This window comes from Mesoplodon bidens (assembly GCF_964165515.1).
Source record: "Mesoplodon bidens genome assembly, chromosome: 13".
NCBI lineage: Eukaryota > Metazoa > Chordata > Mammalia > Artiodactyla > Ziphiidae > Mesoplodon > Mesoplodon bidens.
The window spans coordinates 6,690,441-6,707,436 of record NC_138169.1 but is presented as its reverse complement, the minus strand read 5'-3'; the positions used below and the strand labels follow the sequence as shown (position 1 = coordinate 6,707,436).

The 16,996-nt window shown below is 43.0% G+C and overlaps 1 protein-coding gene across 6 annotated transcripts in view; it reads left to right on the top strand.

Moving 5' to 3' along the window:
* LOC308627167 (uncharacterized protein) overlaps positions 1-16,996 on the top strand; it is a 35,444-nt gene that overhangs the window by 747 nt on the left and 17,701 nt on the right. For 3 of the 6 annotated variants that reach the window (XR_014017362.1, XR_014017363.1, XM_081252917.1), the window contains exons 2-3: positions 5-139; positions 14,192-14,285. Coding sequence is in view for 2 of the 6 variants with exons in the window: in XM_081252917.1 (XP_081109043.1) it covers positions 5-139; positions 14,192-14,285 (229 nt within the window). In the remaining 4 variants the exon portion in view is untranslated. Of the gene's footprint in view, positions 1-4; positions 140-14,188; positions 14,286-16,996 lie in introns of all 6 variants that reach the window. The other 3 variants (XR_014017365.1, XM_081252916.1, XR_014017364.1) reach the window with 2 other exon arrangements.

Sequence of the window (16,996 nt, the reverse complement as noted above, 5' to 3'; positions counted from 1 at the left end):
ACAGCGCCTCGCGTCCCAGCAGAGCCAGCCGAGCATCCTACTCAGGTGATGAGGAACCCTCCCGGCACCCAGCGCAGATCGCTGCTGCCTCTGGACGCCTCCATTGTTTGACCATAACAAGGGCCGGATTCTCACCCAGGTAAACTGGATGGCCGCGCCGTCGAGCTCCCTCTCACCTCCCACATCCAAAGGAACCTCCTCTCCTCTTTCAGGACTTTACTCCAGTTTTCTCCCTGTGTCCTGCTTCTGATTAACTCAACATATCCACCTCCCAGACATTTCCCCATCTGGCTTAATCTTCCCGCATCTCTCTGCCAAGTCACCTCTCATTTCCCTCAAAACTCAGCTCCTTTGTGAAACCTTCCTTGCCGAACTCTAACAACTAAATCTCTCTAGGAGGAGCCTGTTCCGGACTTTTCTAGTTGATAGTTGATTGGTTGTCTTATTGCAACAAAGGAGACTAGATGTTTTTTAAAAATTCTGAGCTATTGTTTTTTTTTTTTAAAGGAACGTTTTGTGATAGTTTCTTGTTTTAAAAGGATCGAACTGTTTATGTTTCTATATTTTGTCCTTTTGGGGGGGGGCCCTACTTCCTTGATGGATGCACAGCTTTTTAGAACAGAAAAATGACCTTCTTGTTCAACCCACAGGTTAATTTAAATTTTAAAAATTAGTTTTAAATTAGCAAAGTAAAGCATTTTCTTTGTAAAAATTAAAACATCACAGAGATGGGCTAAAGTCTTTGACTACAAACCTCTGTCCCCAGAGATAACAATTACTATGTTTGGTGTGTATCCCTCTAGATCTTTAAAAACGTTTTTACGATCTAAAAAATGTGTGTACTTGTATTATCTTTGACTGTTTTAACAAGTACAAGTGTACTCTAGCTTTCAGTTTTAGCATATGATGCATTCACTCAGTTTGCAGAACTGCTGCATCATGTTCCATAGTTCGAGCACACCATAGTTTATTTAGCCATTTCCTGGACTGATGGCAATTGATGTTTTAACTTTATACTTAAACAGCTTCTTTGGTTGTCGTTCTCTAGTGAAATGAAATTTTAGTGAAGGGAGCACAAATCTACACTAATTACAGAGCCTAAGCTTTTATGATTGAAGTTCTCTTTGGTTCAGAAATTTACATGTGGGAGCCTCCACCCCTCCCCCCGTTGTAATTGTGACTCTACTACTTCCAAGTCCTGTGACCTTGGGGAGGACATTTAATTACTCTAAGCCTCAGTTTTCTTTTCTACAAATGGTGATAATACCTGCTCTATCTATTCCACCAAGTTCAGTCATATGATGTATGTGAAAGTCTTTGTAGAGTGTAAAGTGGTATATAATGTTGATTTTACTGGCCTTTGTGATCTGAAGGAATTTTTAATTTACAATATAATTTATATTTTCTTTTTTGACCAGATATGTATATTACAGAATACTACAGATAGCCAACTTCGAATGCTGTTTAATTTCTGATTTTGCTGTATTTTTACCAAGTACTGTTAATACATTAGACTTCTGAAAGAGTATTTTACAAAGCACATTTTTCATAGTGCTTTACATACCTTAAAAATAAGGCATAAAAATTAGTTGCCTGTGAATAAAGTATCAGCAACTTGAACACTACATAAAACTCTCATAATATGTAATCAGAACTTACTTCCTAGTGATGTAAATTTGTGTATGTGTTTTTCTGAAGCAGCAGCAGATTCAGGTTAGTTTTTATGTCCTTTTTGAGTAAAATGGATTCGTACGGAGTTTGCAGGCAGTATCAGAGTTTTAACAGTAAATACTTATTGAATAATGTGATGGGTATCGTTTTAAGATGTAAGAGATACCATAGGGGCTTTGTAGGTGTTTTTCTTTCATTCATATATGCATGAATGTTTGTAGTGTGGTCAGCAAAATCAACTTGACCCTGTTCTCTTGTAATTGATCTTTGGGGGGAGAGGAGATCAGAAATTAAACACAATCATGCAGCTGCATGTAGAATCATAAACTGGTATCTGCTATGAAAGTGAAGTAGCATTGGCTATGAGAGAGTATAAAAAGGGGACCAAATTTTAGATTGCAGAAAGAGGGCCCAGGGAAGACTTCTGCAAAAATAAGATTTGAGCTGAGATCTGAAGCGTGAGTAGGCGTCAGTGTAGAATGAGACGGGGGATAATTTTCCAGGCAGGGGAACAACAGCCTGTAGGAAGGCCCAGAAGGGGGGAAGCTTTGCCCATTCCGGGAACTGAAAGAATGACGTGTGGATAGATTATGGTGAGTGAGGGGCAAGTGTGGCTAGGCAGGGGCCAGATCGTGTAGGGTCTTGTAGGGCAGGTTAAGGATGTTTTATTTCACCCTGAGTGAAATGGGAAACCATTACAAGGATTCGGTTTTAAGTAGGGGAGTGACATAATCAGATTTGCATGTTTAAACAACCACTCCAGCAGCTGCTTGCAGAATGTAGGGGTGGAGAGTCCAAGTGGGGGAGACCAGGTAGGCCATTTCAGAGGCCTTTCTAGAAGAGAGGTAGTCCTCCCCTTCCAGTTCACGTTGACTTTAAACTACCAGCTAAACTAAGGTCAAGATAGGTATTTGATTTTAAAAATAGATAATTGATTTTAAAAATAAATAATTCTTTATTTCTAAAAAGTATTCATAAAAATGCACTTTTTTAATGCAAAAGGCACACATATGTTAAACTAATTGTTCATACTATGCTTAACAGAAAAGTATCAGAGTCAAATTAAAATTTGGGATATTTAACATGTTTTTGGTAAGTTTTGTCAAAGCAGGAATACATGAAATAAGACTGAGGTGAGGCTCTAAAATGAAAAGAAGGGAAATATTTGTAGATGCTATTGGCTTAAAAAAATGAGAATAACAGAAAAAACATTAGACAAAAAAATCGAGAAAGTGACTGGGCGCACAATGTGTATATAAAATTCATAGCTCTCTGAATACTAAAAATAATCTGGCAGAAACTAAATGGAAAAGCAACCAAAACAGCAGGCTCTGATCACAATGCAACAAAAAACAAGAAACAGGTAAGCACAGCCTCATCAAGACAAGTGCGGTCTGCCTGGAGGAGACCAGAAAATATCCTGAAAGATAAGACAGAATGTCTTAAACAGAAGGACAGGCCGTATTCCTGGATGTGATGTTTAAAAGTTATAGAGGTGCCCTTTTTTGGGTGAACTGGACCGAATAGTGAGTAATGAGGTGGGACAAACCCTATCTGATTGTTTAAACATATTGTAGAATCATGTTTGTTCTGTACAGGTCACTGGAACCTATTCAGCACCCCAGAGATAAACTGTATATGGGAATGTAACAAATGACAAACCATCATGAGTGCCCTTCAAATCAGGAAGAAGATATGGAAGTAAATATTAACCATCTGGGAAAAGGAGTTACGCACGCTGAGGTGCACAGAGCACAGGCTTTGCAGTCAGACAGACTTGAACTGGATTATTTTAAGTGAGGAAAATAATACCCACCGTGCAGCTTTTGTGAGAGAGAGAGATACAGGTCTTTGCACCTGTGGGGCACTCAAATCTGTTGCTAGTTAAAATCAATGTATTAGACTATGTACACATTTAAAACTTCTTTAAGAAGAAAGAAAACAAAACGCTAGGATCGAAAACTAAACCACAAAGTAGGAAAATATTTATGACAAATGTAAGTGAAGAGTTAATATCTTCAGCATGCAAATAACTCACACAAATCAATGAGGAAAATCATGAAAATCCACACGTGGTTGCAGGATGTGGATAGATAGTTCACTGGATAGAAATATAATTTGTTCAACATTTGGAAAGATGTGTAATCTCACTCATAATCAAATAATTGGTAATTACTCCTATAGAAAAGTAAAATTCTATTCTCAGTAGCAACAAAACCAGAACACATTTAAGAGTAAAACACAAATGTACAAGAGCTTTATGAAAAAAGTAAAAACCTTTACCTGAAGAATTTAAAAGCTAACCTAAATAAATGGGCAGACATTACATGTTTCTGGAAGGGACGGCATCTTTGTAAAGATTGCAATACTCCTCAAATTAAACTGTAACTTCAGTGTTATTCCAGTTGAAATCCCAGTGAGACTTATTTCTGGACACTTGATAAATTGCTTCTAAAATTTGTCCAGAGGACTAAATGTGCTAGAGTGGCCAAGAAATTTTTCAAGCGGAAAAATAGTGATGAACGATTAGCCATGCCAGTTATCAAAACGTACTGTAATGGTACAGTAATGTAAATGGTGAGCACAAGAATAGACAAGTTGATACATGGACAAGTAGAATCCAGTTACAGACCCATATATATATATAGGAATTTATTATATAATAAAGTTGGTATTTTGAAACAGTTGGGCAATGGTTGCTTATGCATCGTATGGGGAAAAATGACTATTTGGAAAGAAAGAGTCTAGTTCCCTATATTCAAAAATGACTTTTATTTGAATTAAAGAACGAACTCAAAGACAAAAACACCTATAAAAGTACTAGAAGGAAATATAAGAGAATTTACGATGTTTTGGGGAGGATGTATTATGCTGGGGAAAATGTTTTTGGGGTAGACCATTTAGGTAAGACCAAGGCCCCAGATCATAAAAGAAGGATAAGTTGGAACATCATCAAAGCTGATATTTCTGTGTGACAGAAAAGCATCACGAAGTGACAGACAGGGGAAAAAGTTCTGGTCAAACGTGTATAAACAAAGGATAATAGAATTGACACAATTAAGAAATGAATGTAGGATACGAATAGTTGTGAGAGAAATGAAAATATCAAAGCAAGGACGGGAAATTCAACCTCACTTGTGATTAGGGGGATGGAAATTAAAACAGTGAGTTTCTTTTTTGGGGGGGTGGCTCTCAGGCTAAAATTTTAAAAGCTGTCCAAGGATGTAGAGAAAAAGGTACCTCGTATATTCTTGGGAACATAAAATTGGTTCGACCTTTCCAGATGACAGTTAGCTCAAACCTGTCAAGATTTTAAAAACACCCATAGGGCTTCCCTGGTGGCGCAGTGGTTGAGAGTCCGCCTGCCGATGCAGGGGATACGGGTTCGTGCCCCGGTCTGGGAGGATCCCACATGCCGCGGAGCGGCTGGGCCCGTGAGCCATGGCCGCTGAGCCTGAGCGTCTGGAGCCTGTGCTCTGCAAGGGGAGAGGCCACAACAGTGAGAGGCCCGTGTACCGCAAAAAAAAAAAAACACCCATATGCTTTCATCTAGCAGATACACTTCAAGGAGTTGGTACTCTACGAAGAAGATACACGTTAGTTTGAATGACGTCTGTCGTAGCATCACTTAGAATGAGGAAAAGCTGAAGATGGACACAAACACTTTGGTGCCTGTACACCATGGAATGTTATGTAGCTTTTTAAAAGAGAGATTTGTATGTATTGACATAGCCTGGATAGATGTCTAGAATATATTTCTGAGCAGGTTTAATTCCGTTTTGTTGTAAGATACAAGACAAAATAGTGTGTGTGGTTGTGTGTGTGTGTGTGTGTGTGCGTGTGTGCGTGTGCTGAATAAAAATAGAGACAGATCTAGAAAGGTATGTGACTACTGAGGGGAAGAGAATAGGGGAGACTGAATTTTTATTTCTGTGACTGATTTTATGTTTATTTCACAATGTTTTGGATTGTTGAAGTTTTTTTTTTCTTTTTACAATGAGCATTTACTTTGTAATGAAGATTTTACAATTTCTCACTTAATAAAGGCCTAAATTTAGGCTAAAAAATTTTAATACCTAGGTCTTATGAGGAAGTAGCAAAAATGTCCCACTCTTATGTTACATTAGACATATGTATCAAGAGCCTTAAAAGTAATCATATTCCTTGATGTAGCAACCACCTAGGAGCCATCAAAGAAATATTTTTAAATACAGAGAGGCTTTACATACAAAAGATACGTATTGTGCAACTATTTTTAAGGGTGCATTTCCTATAACTTAAGGGTTAAGTTATGGTACATCCACTGGATAATATATTACTGGTCGTTAAAATATTTATGAAGAAAATGTATTAAAGTGCTTATGACAATGTTGAAGGAAGATCAGGATGCAAAATCGCATACGTGATATGATTAAAACTCTTAGTTAAACAGACGTCCCAACAACCCTCCACAAAAACCTATGATGGAAAAATATCTAGAAGAAATTAAATGAAAATCTTAAAAGTTATGGATTTTGGGTAGTAGGATGTTGGATGATTTAAAAATTTTTGCTTTTTTTTATTTTTCAGGATTATATGTTATTACATCTGTAATTTGTTATTTCATTTATTTTGGAACATTTACTTTTAAAAAATACATCATATCTAGAACATGTGTTAGCTGCATGGTTAATAGATATGTGCCCTTTAAAAACATAGATCTGTCTTATATATTAAAGTGTCCTCTAAAATGTTCTCTAAAAACTAATATCTAAACATTTTTTGAGTGATACATTTGAAGTAAGTTTGAATGAATGTTGTCGCTTCCAACTTTTGGAGGAAAATTGCTTCTTAGCAATACGCAGAATAAAAGTAGTTCTCATTTCTTGTAACTGTAGAATCAATGCAGACACTTAAAACATGGGCCGTGGAATTTCCTAGTTTGACTCCTGTTAACTGTCTGTGTTCCTAACACACAGATCCAGTCACAGAGCAAGTTGCATTTAACTGAGTCAGGATGAGTAGGACTTAGCCAGCTGGACCCAAGGGCAGAAGCATCGAGAGCCTGATTATTATGCAGGGCCTGCAAGTGACTCAGCAGAGTGGAGCTCAGGGTACCTTGGGGTGTGCAGTGTAGGTGCGGCTGAAGGGGTTATCCTAAAGGCACGTGCATTTGTTCCCTTGCCAGGGGTTAACTGTGGACCTGCAGTAGGTTCTGTGGACGCAGAGTGGCGTGTGGCCTAGTGGAGGACAAAGCCGAGGAACTGTGGAGATGGTGGAGATGGCCTTGCGGACGTGGCAGGGCCCTGGGGGCACCTAGGAAGGTACCCTGCGTGACCCAGATTTGCGGGTAGGGGTGCCAGTCAGGCGAGGCTTTCTGGAGAAGGTGAGCCCCGAAGGTAAATGGCGGGAACAGCAAGTGTGAGGGCCCAGAGTTCAAAGGAGCGTTGTTGGGGGGAGGGGGCACGGGGAGTGGTTGAGGCCTAGCAGCAGATAAAACCTGCCGAGTCTGAAGAAGTTTGGTTTGGCTGGAGCTAGAATCGGAGTGGGCAGCTGTGAGAGATGAACCAGGAGAGGTAAATAGTAGCTAACACTGATCAGAGTTTAGAAGCCTGGGACTTCCCTGGCGGTCCAGTGGTTAAGACTCTGTGCTCCCAATGCAGGGGGCACGGGTTCGATCCCTGATTGGGGAACTAAGATCCCGCATGCCGCATGGCCAGAAACAGAGAAACAAAAAAAAAATATATGCCATATGAATAAATTTGGAAATTACACTGAGAATTAATGGAACCCATTGAAAAACTTTAAGCGGGGTAATAAACAATCCATTTTGCATTTTAGGAAGATTACATTACAGCGGATAGTGGATTAGAGGAAGGCAAGCCTGGAGGCTTTGTAGTGTTCCAGGGGAAGGTGGTGGCCTGAGTGACAGCTGAATGTAGGTGAGGTGGGTGGATAAATTCAGGAGGAATTGAGGAGATAGAGTGACAGAACTCCGTGAGTGGGAGGAGGGTGGATGGTGACCAGGTTTCTGACTTGGGCAACCGAGAGACTAGTGGACCCATTTACTATAGTAGAGAACAGAGTTGGCTTTGGTGAAGAGATGACACATGGAGTTTTGGACATGCTGAGCGTATGGGGCTTGTAGGACATGTAGGATCTTCCTGAGAGAATTGGCAAAGAATGATTTTATGATGCAAATACATGCTTTGTTATATGAATGACTGAGTGCTGTGCATAAATCCATTATTAAAAATCAGTGTTTCTGTGTGGCAAATTTTTCTTGGAATATAATTACACATCTATATATTGTTTAAGATTGGGGTATCTGTCTAGCTTAGACTGGACTGTTGAAGTCTTTTATATGGAGTTAAGACTTCATGACCCTGACTTTGGGTAATACTGTGCTTGCCTTTTGGGCTGGACTCTGACTCTTCGAGCAGGTGGTGGTCCTGTAGTCCGTCGTCCTGTTGTCAGTACTGCTGAATAATTGGAGCGATTTCTATTGATGTTTCCAAACTGGTCGTTCCACACAGAGGTGGGCCAGGACGTAGGCAGAGGGGTGCCCTAGGCCTGCATCCATCCGCAGGTGCCCACCTGGCCGTTAGAAGTTGTCCTAGTCCATTTGGGCTGCTATGACAGAATACCGTAGACTGGGTGGCTACGACAACAAGTATTTATTTTTCACAGTTCTGGAGGCTGGGAAGTCCAAGATCAAGATGCCAGTAAATTGAGTGTCTGATGAGGTCCTGCTTCCTGGTTCACAGATGCCATCTTCTCGCTGTGTCCTCACGTGGCAGAGGGGCGAGGGAGTTCTCTGGGGTCTCTTGTATAAGGACACTCATCCCATCGTGAGGGCTCCTCCCACATGACCTCATCACCTCCTAAAGGCCCCACCTCCTGACACCATCACACTGGAGTTAGGGGACACAAACATCCAGGCTGTAGCAGAAGTATAGATAGAGGTTGGAGAATCATTCACAGTGTCCTCACCACACAGCTGGCATGGAAGCCGTGGATGGGTGAGATTGTGTAGACCAGGGTGAGGAGGAGCCCAGAGCAGAGCTGGGGCATATGATCCGTCAAGGAAAAGGTAGGGGAGACCTTCAAGTTCTCAAAAGAATTCATTAGAGAGGAGGAGGATGTCTTAGAGAACATTTGCTTAAAGGAAAGAAAATGCGTTTGAAATGGCTTAAGTGAAGGGGCATTTCTGAAGAGGCTACCATGGCATCCAAGGCTGTTTCTTGGCTGAGACCCAGTGGTGGCTGGAACGTCAACAGGAATCAGTGCAGCTGCTCTCTCTGCCTTTGTCCGTCCTGAGTCACTGTCCCTGCCAGTTCACTTTGTAGACCCAGACTTTCCACCTCCCAAGTCTAAACTCTCAGGGAAGAGCATGTGATTGGTTCAGCCCAGCTGATTGGGTTCCCTGTTGCAGGGCCTACAGGGGCAGATTCTCCAGGCGGTGAGTGCAGAGGAGGGGCTCAGGAGAGGGCGGTTCCTGGCAGCTGAGGAGGAAGTTCCCCAAAGTGGCAGGGCAGTAGTTTTAAATGTTCACAGATGCGATAAAGGGATAAGGAGTGAAACTAGATTGGGCAAACAAAGTGTTTAGCCTAAGTTTAAAGAATTACCACAGCTAATCCAAATTGGGAGAACTGCAAGAGGGATAACCAGTGGCTATGGTAGATACTCATTTGCACAGAAGTTGGAAGAAGGGAGATTTTCAAAAAAATGAAGTTTAACTTTGGCGTTGTATCAGAAGAATTCAGTTTGATTTTAAAAAGCAGTCATGTGTGTTGCTAATACAAAAGCATTTCTACAGCTTTATTCTAACTCTAGAATATGCATTGTCTTCTTGTGTCACCTGATACAAGAAATTCAGTAAAGCTATTCTAGAGCTCATTTATTTTTCATAACCTGCAAGTTCATAAAATAATCATAGCTTATTTCCACATCTTATTTCGCAGCGCCTTCCACAGTATTGTGACAGATCTTGTGAGGAAGCCCTTATTAAAGCCAGAGCAAACGTCTGTCCCAAAGAGGTTAGGTAAATGGTAAAACCATTCATTTGCCTCTTTAGGTAAATGATAAAACAATTCATAAAAATAATCTGAACCCCTTTTCTTCAGAGTAAACCCCATAATGTCCCTCTGGCTTTCAAAATTATTTTTAGATGTGCATGTCAAACGAGTAGGATTAAGCTTGATAGGATTTAAGAACATTTCAATGATTCAAAATACTTGGCATCGGCCAGCAAACATGTCAGGTTTTTAGTTAACCAATATGCAGTAACATTACTTTATCTCTATATTATGCTAGAATTAGGACCTTGTGATAAGCCCCCAGACTCACAGTTAGGATCAGGGAACCTGCAGAAAGCAGGTTGTACATATCTTCATGCTGCTTAGCAACGAGTTAGAGGTAGTAATCCACTGTGAAATTCGGTTCAGTTTCTAATGCTGTCTTGTAAATGGCCATGAAGATTTCTGAGCAAGGGTTTGAGCGCCCTCTGGAGGCATTCTGCAGGGTTAAAACACAACTCCTACAAAAGCTTCTCTTTAACAGCCCGAGTTGAGAACGCGTGGACTGGATGGCTGACCTGGTGGGGGTGTAAGTGGGGAGCAGTGAGGGCCGAGGTGGAGCCCACGGGAGCACTGGTGCTTAGGGAGGAGTGGGAGCCTCCAGCGGGCTGAGAACAAGACTGTGCGTGGTGAGAGCGGGGTCACGGAAGGGAGTTCCTGCGAGAGGAAGGATGCGCCGGAGGAACGTCAGTGGCGTGGTGGCGGGTGCAGGAGTAAATGGGAAGTGAAGCGATGGAAGTCGGGAAAATAAGCCTTGAAGAAGCCTGGGTGGGGAATGGAGAGAGAACATGGCAGCTAGAGAAGGCATAGGATTGAATACGGGTTTTCCTGAAGACGGAAGAGGCTTTGCGTTGGTCTAAATGCTGAGAGGAGAAAATAAGCAGAGAGCAGATGAAATGGAAAGATGTGTAGGGTGGGGAGGGGGAGAGAGCTGGATTTAAAGCTCCCAGCCTGGGAGACTTGTTGGGGGGAGGTGTTGCCTTTTATAGGGACTTTATATGGCGAATTAGTGATTTTCAGTTCATTGTGGGATGACAGGGAGATATTCCTGTTATGAGAGAATGTGGAATTGTCATCATGGAAATGGTTCTCATTCAAGTCAGGCAGGTGGTTGAGCTAAAAAAAAAATGGAGTCAGGATGTACTTTTAGCGGACACCTGTGTTTAGAAAAAAGGAATAAAATAAATGGTCACTGCCTTCAGCAAGGCCTGAGGAGAGGTGAGAAAGTACAGGGAACTGGGGACGGAGGAGATGCGTGTAAAGTGGAGTCAAAGAGTGAAACGGGAGCAAGGGTCTGGTCTTGAGCTCTGACGAGGAGGGGAATGGTTTTGTTTGTTTGGGTTTTTTTTGTTTTTTTTTTTCTGTTTTGTTTGGCTGCACCACACAGCTTGCAGGATCTTAGTTCCCTGACAAAGGATTGGACCGCGGGCCCTCGGCAATGAAAGCCCGGAGTGCCCTAACCACTGGACTGCCAGGGAACTCCCAGGGAACAGTTTTGCAGAAGAGGCGTCATGGGGGTGGGGTATAGAAGGGGGAGTGGGTGTATGGGGGACAGGACTGGGAAGTGTAGAGGTCTGCAGGGAAGGCCAGCAGAGAAGGTGGGGAGAGGGCAGTGGTCGTAGCTGGAACAGATGGTGAGCTTCTCTGTGCTCACCCAGTGAGAGCCCTAATCAGCAGTGACTGTGGAAAGAGAACTATATCTGCCTTTCTGCTTTTACAGGTATAAGATTTAAATCTTGTGTAACTTGTGAACTACCTCCTATTTTTCTCAGATTAAGAGTCTGGCCAAATGGGAGAGAATGTTTGGCTCTCTTCCTGACATTCATGGGGTCTCTTGCCCAAGGAGAGAGTAAATGTGACCAATTTTTGATTTATTATTCTGACGATGTCCTTCAGACATGCAGGACCATTTGTAGCCTAAATAACGTTTTCCCTTCTTTCTGGTAAAACCGATAGGATGGCTAGTAGAAGTTGTTTGGCTTCATTTTTGTAAAATATTACATTAAGAAAAAATAATAGACTCCTAATTCAGGAGTACCAAAATTACAGTATGTTTAAATTTGGGAGGTGAGGGTTGATTTCTAACTTCAGACTGCTCAGTTTTGAGTAGTAAGGCATAATATTTAAGTGTAAACTTCTGCAAAGGGCAGGGTGGGCAGGTTCCAGCTTACACCCAAGCACGTCTCCTTCCGCGGGACTGGTTTGCAGTCCTTAGAAGGCCTCAGCACTCTTATCTTCGGTGGCCTTTACCATGTCATATATCAAACGTATTAAAAAAAATGTACCCACATCCCACATGAAATTAGCTTATACAGAACTGTGAGTTAAGCTTCATTAGACTAGTTGTAGACATTAAACATTTATTAACTTTGATTTTATGATTTTCTTTTCATATTTTACATCCAGTAAATATTTTTTTCAGGTCTCAAACATTTTCATAGGTCATTGAGATGCTCATAAGCGCTAGGGCCTGTGCCGAAGGAGCCCAGGGGATGAGACCCCCCTGTTCCGTTGCGACGTCTAGGCATGTCTGGCTGGGGTGGACTTGGCAGGAGTCTGTTTGTTGGAGGCACCGAGCTGCCTCCTGGGAGAACTCCATCCTCAGGGGAGCTGAAGTAACTGTTTTAGTTAGCGATTTTCTGTTGCAAGGAGTAGAGATCCATTCCATTTTAGGAAACGGGATATGGTGTAAGGATGCACCTGGGCCAGAAAACTGTCATTAACTAAGGCAGCTCGGAGACAGGCAGTCTTTCCTATCGACAGTGGGGTCTCAAGGCAGCTGTCTTTTCCTTTGTGTCTTTTTCCTCTTGCTGCCATCTGGTTTTTTCTTTTTTCCTATGCCATCTATCTTTTCTCTGCCTTACTTAGAGATTCTACTTCCTCATGACTTTGGTTTACTGTGATTGCTCATGACCGCTCCAGTTCCTTTGTACATAGTAACCTTTCTGCTTCATCTCTCCTGGCTAATCACCTCATTTTCAATATTGTTTAGATTCCTGAGAGAGAGAGAGACTGGGAATACAACTTCGTTGCAGCTTTTACTGTTATTCCAGGCCACAGCAGAGGTCACTGTTAAGCTCATGGGTCAGGTGTCTGCACTTAGTCTGAGACGCTGTGGTGAGGTGAGATGGAGAGGTTATATGGTCTACAGCAGCTGGGCCTATCCTTAAAGCTGAGGCCGTTCCCATTTGTAGGATTTGCAGGCACCATGATTGGCATGTGTAATTCAGCAAGGAAGAAGAAACCTGGCCCCCTCTCAAAACCATTTGAAATTCCTGCCCTTTAAAGTATATCCTGTTAACAGCCTTCATTCTGAGTCAACCCTTTGTTCCCATTTTAGAAACTAAAATCCCTAAATATATTGAAAGCATTTTCGTTTTTCCTTTTTCTCCCCATTTGATTCAGTCTCAGATGTTGCAGGGTCACTCAGGGCAGTCTGTAGGACTCCATTTCTCATGTTAGTGGTTTCTGCTGAAATGATAGAGCTGCTTCAGATAGATGTTAGCAGAGTTGGCTGACTCCAGCCTCATATCATTTGCATGTTTCCTTCCCCCCAGATTTCTGCAGAGCTATATAGACATATCGTAACTTAGCACCGTCCCTAGATTCCCCAGATTTAGGAGAATGTTGCATCCGAATGTTACCATGGCAGCAGTTTGGTCCCTAACTCCCCTAATGTGTCATCACTTCCCGAGGAAAAGTGATGCTCCCCGAACTTTAAAATAGATCTTGGAATCTATACCCAAGCTACCCTTAGCAGTTCTAGAATATAGCAGAGAGGGGAGGAAGTAGATGGAATAAATAAAATAATGATAACGATAGCTCATCTTCGTTGAGCCCTTGACATTTTCTAGGCACTGTTTTAAATACTTGTCATGCATTAATTTATTTAACCCTTCAACTACCTTATAATGTTCCCTTTCAAGGTCAGGTGTCTTTTATTATCTCCATGAACCCCACTCTTAACCTCTTAGGTGAAGGTTGCACAGCTAGCGTGTGGTAAAACCAGGGGATGAACTCGTCCACCCTGCCTGTAGTCTCTGCCCCGTCAGCAGCCTCTCACCTGGAAAATAAGTGAGAAAAACAGTATTGATTTTAGACTCTCTAGGATTCCAGCCAATCCCAGTCAGTTACTCAGTATCCAGCGTGAACCTACAACTCAGTCTGGATAAAGTTCCTATCAAGAGGCTACTTATGATACTAGAATTCCTATATCTCGAAGAGAAGTTGTGCAGGCTTGCCTGGCATTTCCTTTCTAGAGTTTCTCAGGCTTTCTCATCCTCTGGCCCTACAGGTCTTGAATTCCATATTTTTATATAAATCCTAAATATAAGTGGGTCTGCCTGTCTTCTGAGCTGGGACCCCACATTTATAATAGTCAGCTCTTCAAAACACTTTGTGATCCTAAATTCTCCATAATACAAACCTTCTGCTTTTCTCTCTGCATGTCTCTAACCCAGCAGGATCCCGAGGCTTTTGTTGCCCTTCAGCCACTGTGGGCCCTGCCTCTGCCTCTCCTTCTGGAATGTCTTGGGGGTTTTGACTTCTGTCACTGTGGTAAGTGTTCCCCTTGTTTGACCGTCTTCCTCGATGGAGAATCGCCCTCAACTATGTCTAAACCCAAACCGTCTCTGGAGTTTTTTCTAAGCGTGTTCCCTTCCGGACTCAGTGAGGAAGAAAGTCTCCCTATCTCATGATTTTTCTGAAGCTCTTGCCTCTCTCTGGCTTTGAGGTCTCCAGGCCTTAGACAGCTTTCCTTAACTCTGAAGACAGCAGAGCATCTTTGTCCCATCTGGAGTGCCTCTCTGCACCTCTGGAGTTTGATTTTCTTCATTTCACGTAAGCCGTTGATTATTAAAGCTTTACTCTCTCTGTTCCATTTTCCCTTGCTGTCCTGAAGGCCTTCTGCACCAGAAACCTGCTTTTTAGACTGATGCCCTCCTGGTTTTCTTTCCCATTGGTCCTGTCTTCACTGAGATACCACAACTTGTTTTTAAGCTGAGTTTGTTACTCCGTAAGTTTCTGGTGTTTTCTTCCAAAGTCTGAACAGCAGCTTTCTCCTTCAATACGAGTTCCTGAAAGTCTTCTTACTGGGGACTCTGTTACATCAGTCTCTGTGCAGACATGATTCTGAGAGCAGCATGTTTCCAGCACAAGCATTTTTTCCCTTCATTTTCTTTTGAGCCTTTGGATTTGTGATCATTTTTTAATAATTTTTTTTTCCTTCAGCTTGACTCAAGAAGACAACATATATTTTACATAGAACAGGTGTTTGTTCCTCTTTATTTGGTCATTGCTGAAATCCAAAATACTCCCGTTGAACATGCAGTCTGGATCGCTGTGGTTCACGTTCATGATAAAACTTTACACTCTTGCTATGCATAGCTGGGCAGCAAGAGGAAGGAGAACTCTGTCTCGGTGGTTGTTGGCCTGGGGCATGTGGCTTCTCATCTCCTCCCCTCACTGCCAGAGGTTGAGTTCTCAGCTCTGGGCCTCTCCCTGCCCTGACTTCACGTCCCTCCTGCACGAGGAGAACTGACTCAGTGAGATAAAGGACGTTCAGTGGCCTCTGTCCTAGTGGGTGTCGCTGCTGTGCACAGTGAGAAGGTTGAGCCTGTGGGGGTGTGTGGTGTCTTCCTCTTCCCTGACTCTCCTTGGCAGGGTGGGAAGGCCGGGGCTGCTCCTGACCAGCCCAGGGGAAGAGAGGCTGCCCTCCCCTTCTTCCTCCGGGTGCTGGGTTGACTTCCAGGCCACGGCCCTGTCTGGAAGCCTAGGCGAGCCTACCTGGGCATGGTGGCAAATGATCTTTCTCTCTTCTCTGTCCCTTTCTGGCTCCGTTCTCTCTGGTGTTGACTTGGGTCCCCTCAGCCAGCCTTCTTTATGATGAGTAGTACGACTTGAGATACAGGCCTAGTGGTTTATGAATTCCTGTTCTGCCCATAATTACTTTGGTCTCAAGCCCAAGGTTACCACTAACAGAGGGAGAAGGACTTCTCCATGCGATCTAGCCCCGCTGTGGAACGCTGCATCAGGAGTGGGATCCACAGGCCTAGCTAACGATGAAGTATTCATGAGTTTTGTATTTCTGGTTCAGTCCTATGCACATTTCTGCCTAGAGGTCCTGGAGGTGAGGAGTGTTCACTGAGACCACTGGCCACAGTTGTTAGTAGTCTTTACTAGCGTACGTTTCCAAAGTGACACTGATGACCCTCAGGCGCTAGTCCTACCAAGTCAGAAGCCTGAACGCTGAAGTCCTGCACTGGTTTTTGTGAACCTTCCCTGGCTCTTTTTGAGAGTGGGGTGGTGATGCCTTTCTGTCCACGCTGATCCTGAATTCTGATGGCCGTGGCGTATGCGGTTGTAGGGTTATGGTTGTCTCTGTGTGGCTGTAGGAAGTTAGCTGCTCTTGCAGTCGGTGCTTCCTGAGTGAGCCTCTCCGCAGATCTGTCACGCCCATACGTACTTCCCTTGGTTTGCCAAACAGAACAAGTTACAGGTTGTGACCCAGGTATAAAAGTAGCCAGAATCTGAGATATTTAAAGTAGTCAGATTCATAGAAACAAAGCAGAATGGAAGGGGGAGTTGTTCAGTGGGTAGAGTTTCAGTTTTGCAAGATGAAAAAGTTCTGGAGAGGTTTCACAATAATGTGCACGTCACATACTTAACACTACTGAACTCTGCACTGAAAAATGGCTAAGATGGTACATTTTATTATGTATTTTTAACCACAATTTTAAAAATGCATTAAAAAAACCAGAATCCCAAATCTCTAATTTTCTGGTCTGCCAACTACTGTTACACTCCCAATCCCAGCGTCACTGGGGACAGTCCTGTTAAAAATCCACTTTTCATTTCTGTTGCGGTCTCCTGGGCCCAGTCTGTGTGTATCCTTCCTTTAGCTGGCCAGGCCCTGTGTGACCTTCAGATATTTCCTTTGCTTCTCCCTGAGGGTGGCTTGAGCTTTCTAGTCTCTGGTCCTTTTTCTTCTAGGCCCGAGCTTGGATTCTGTCCCTGTAGGTCTTACTCCTCCAGCAGTACGAGGAGGAATCAAGTCTGATAAACGCGAGTCCTTCGCACTGCGCGTTAGAGCCCCTCTGACCTGAGCCTGCTGCGCTTGCTCTCCTGCGGGCCTTGGAGCAGGGGGAATCCCCTGGCCCAGTTGGGAAAGGCGGGTCCCCTGAGGAAGACAAAGCCAAAGGGAAGGGACGGGAAAAGGCAGGTTATGCAGGCAAGGGTACAGTCTCACAGGCTGTAGTGCTTACCTGCAT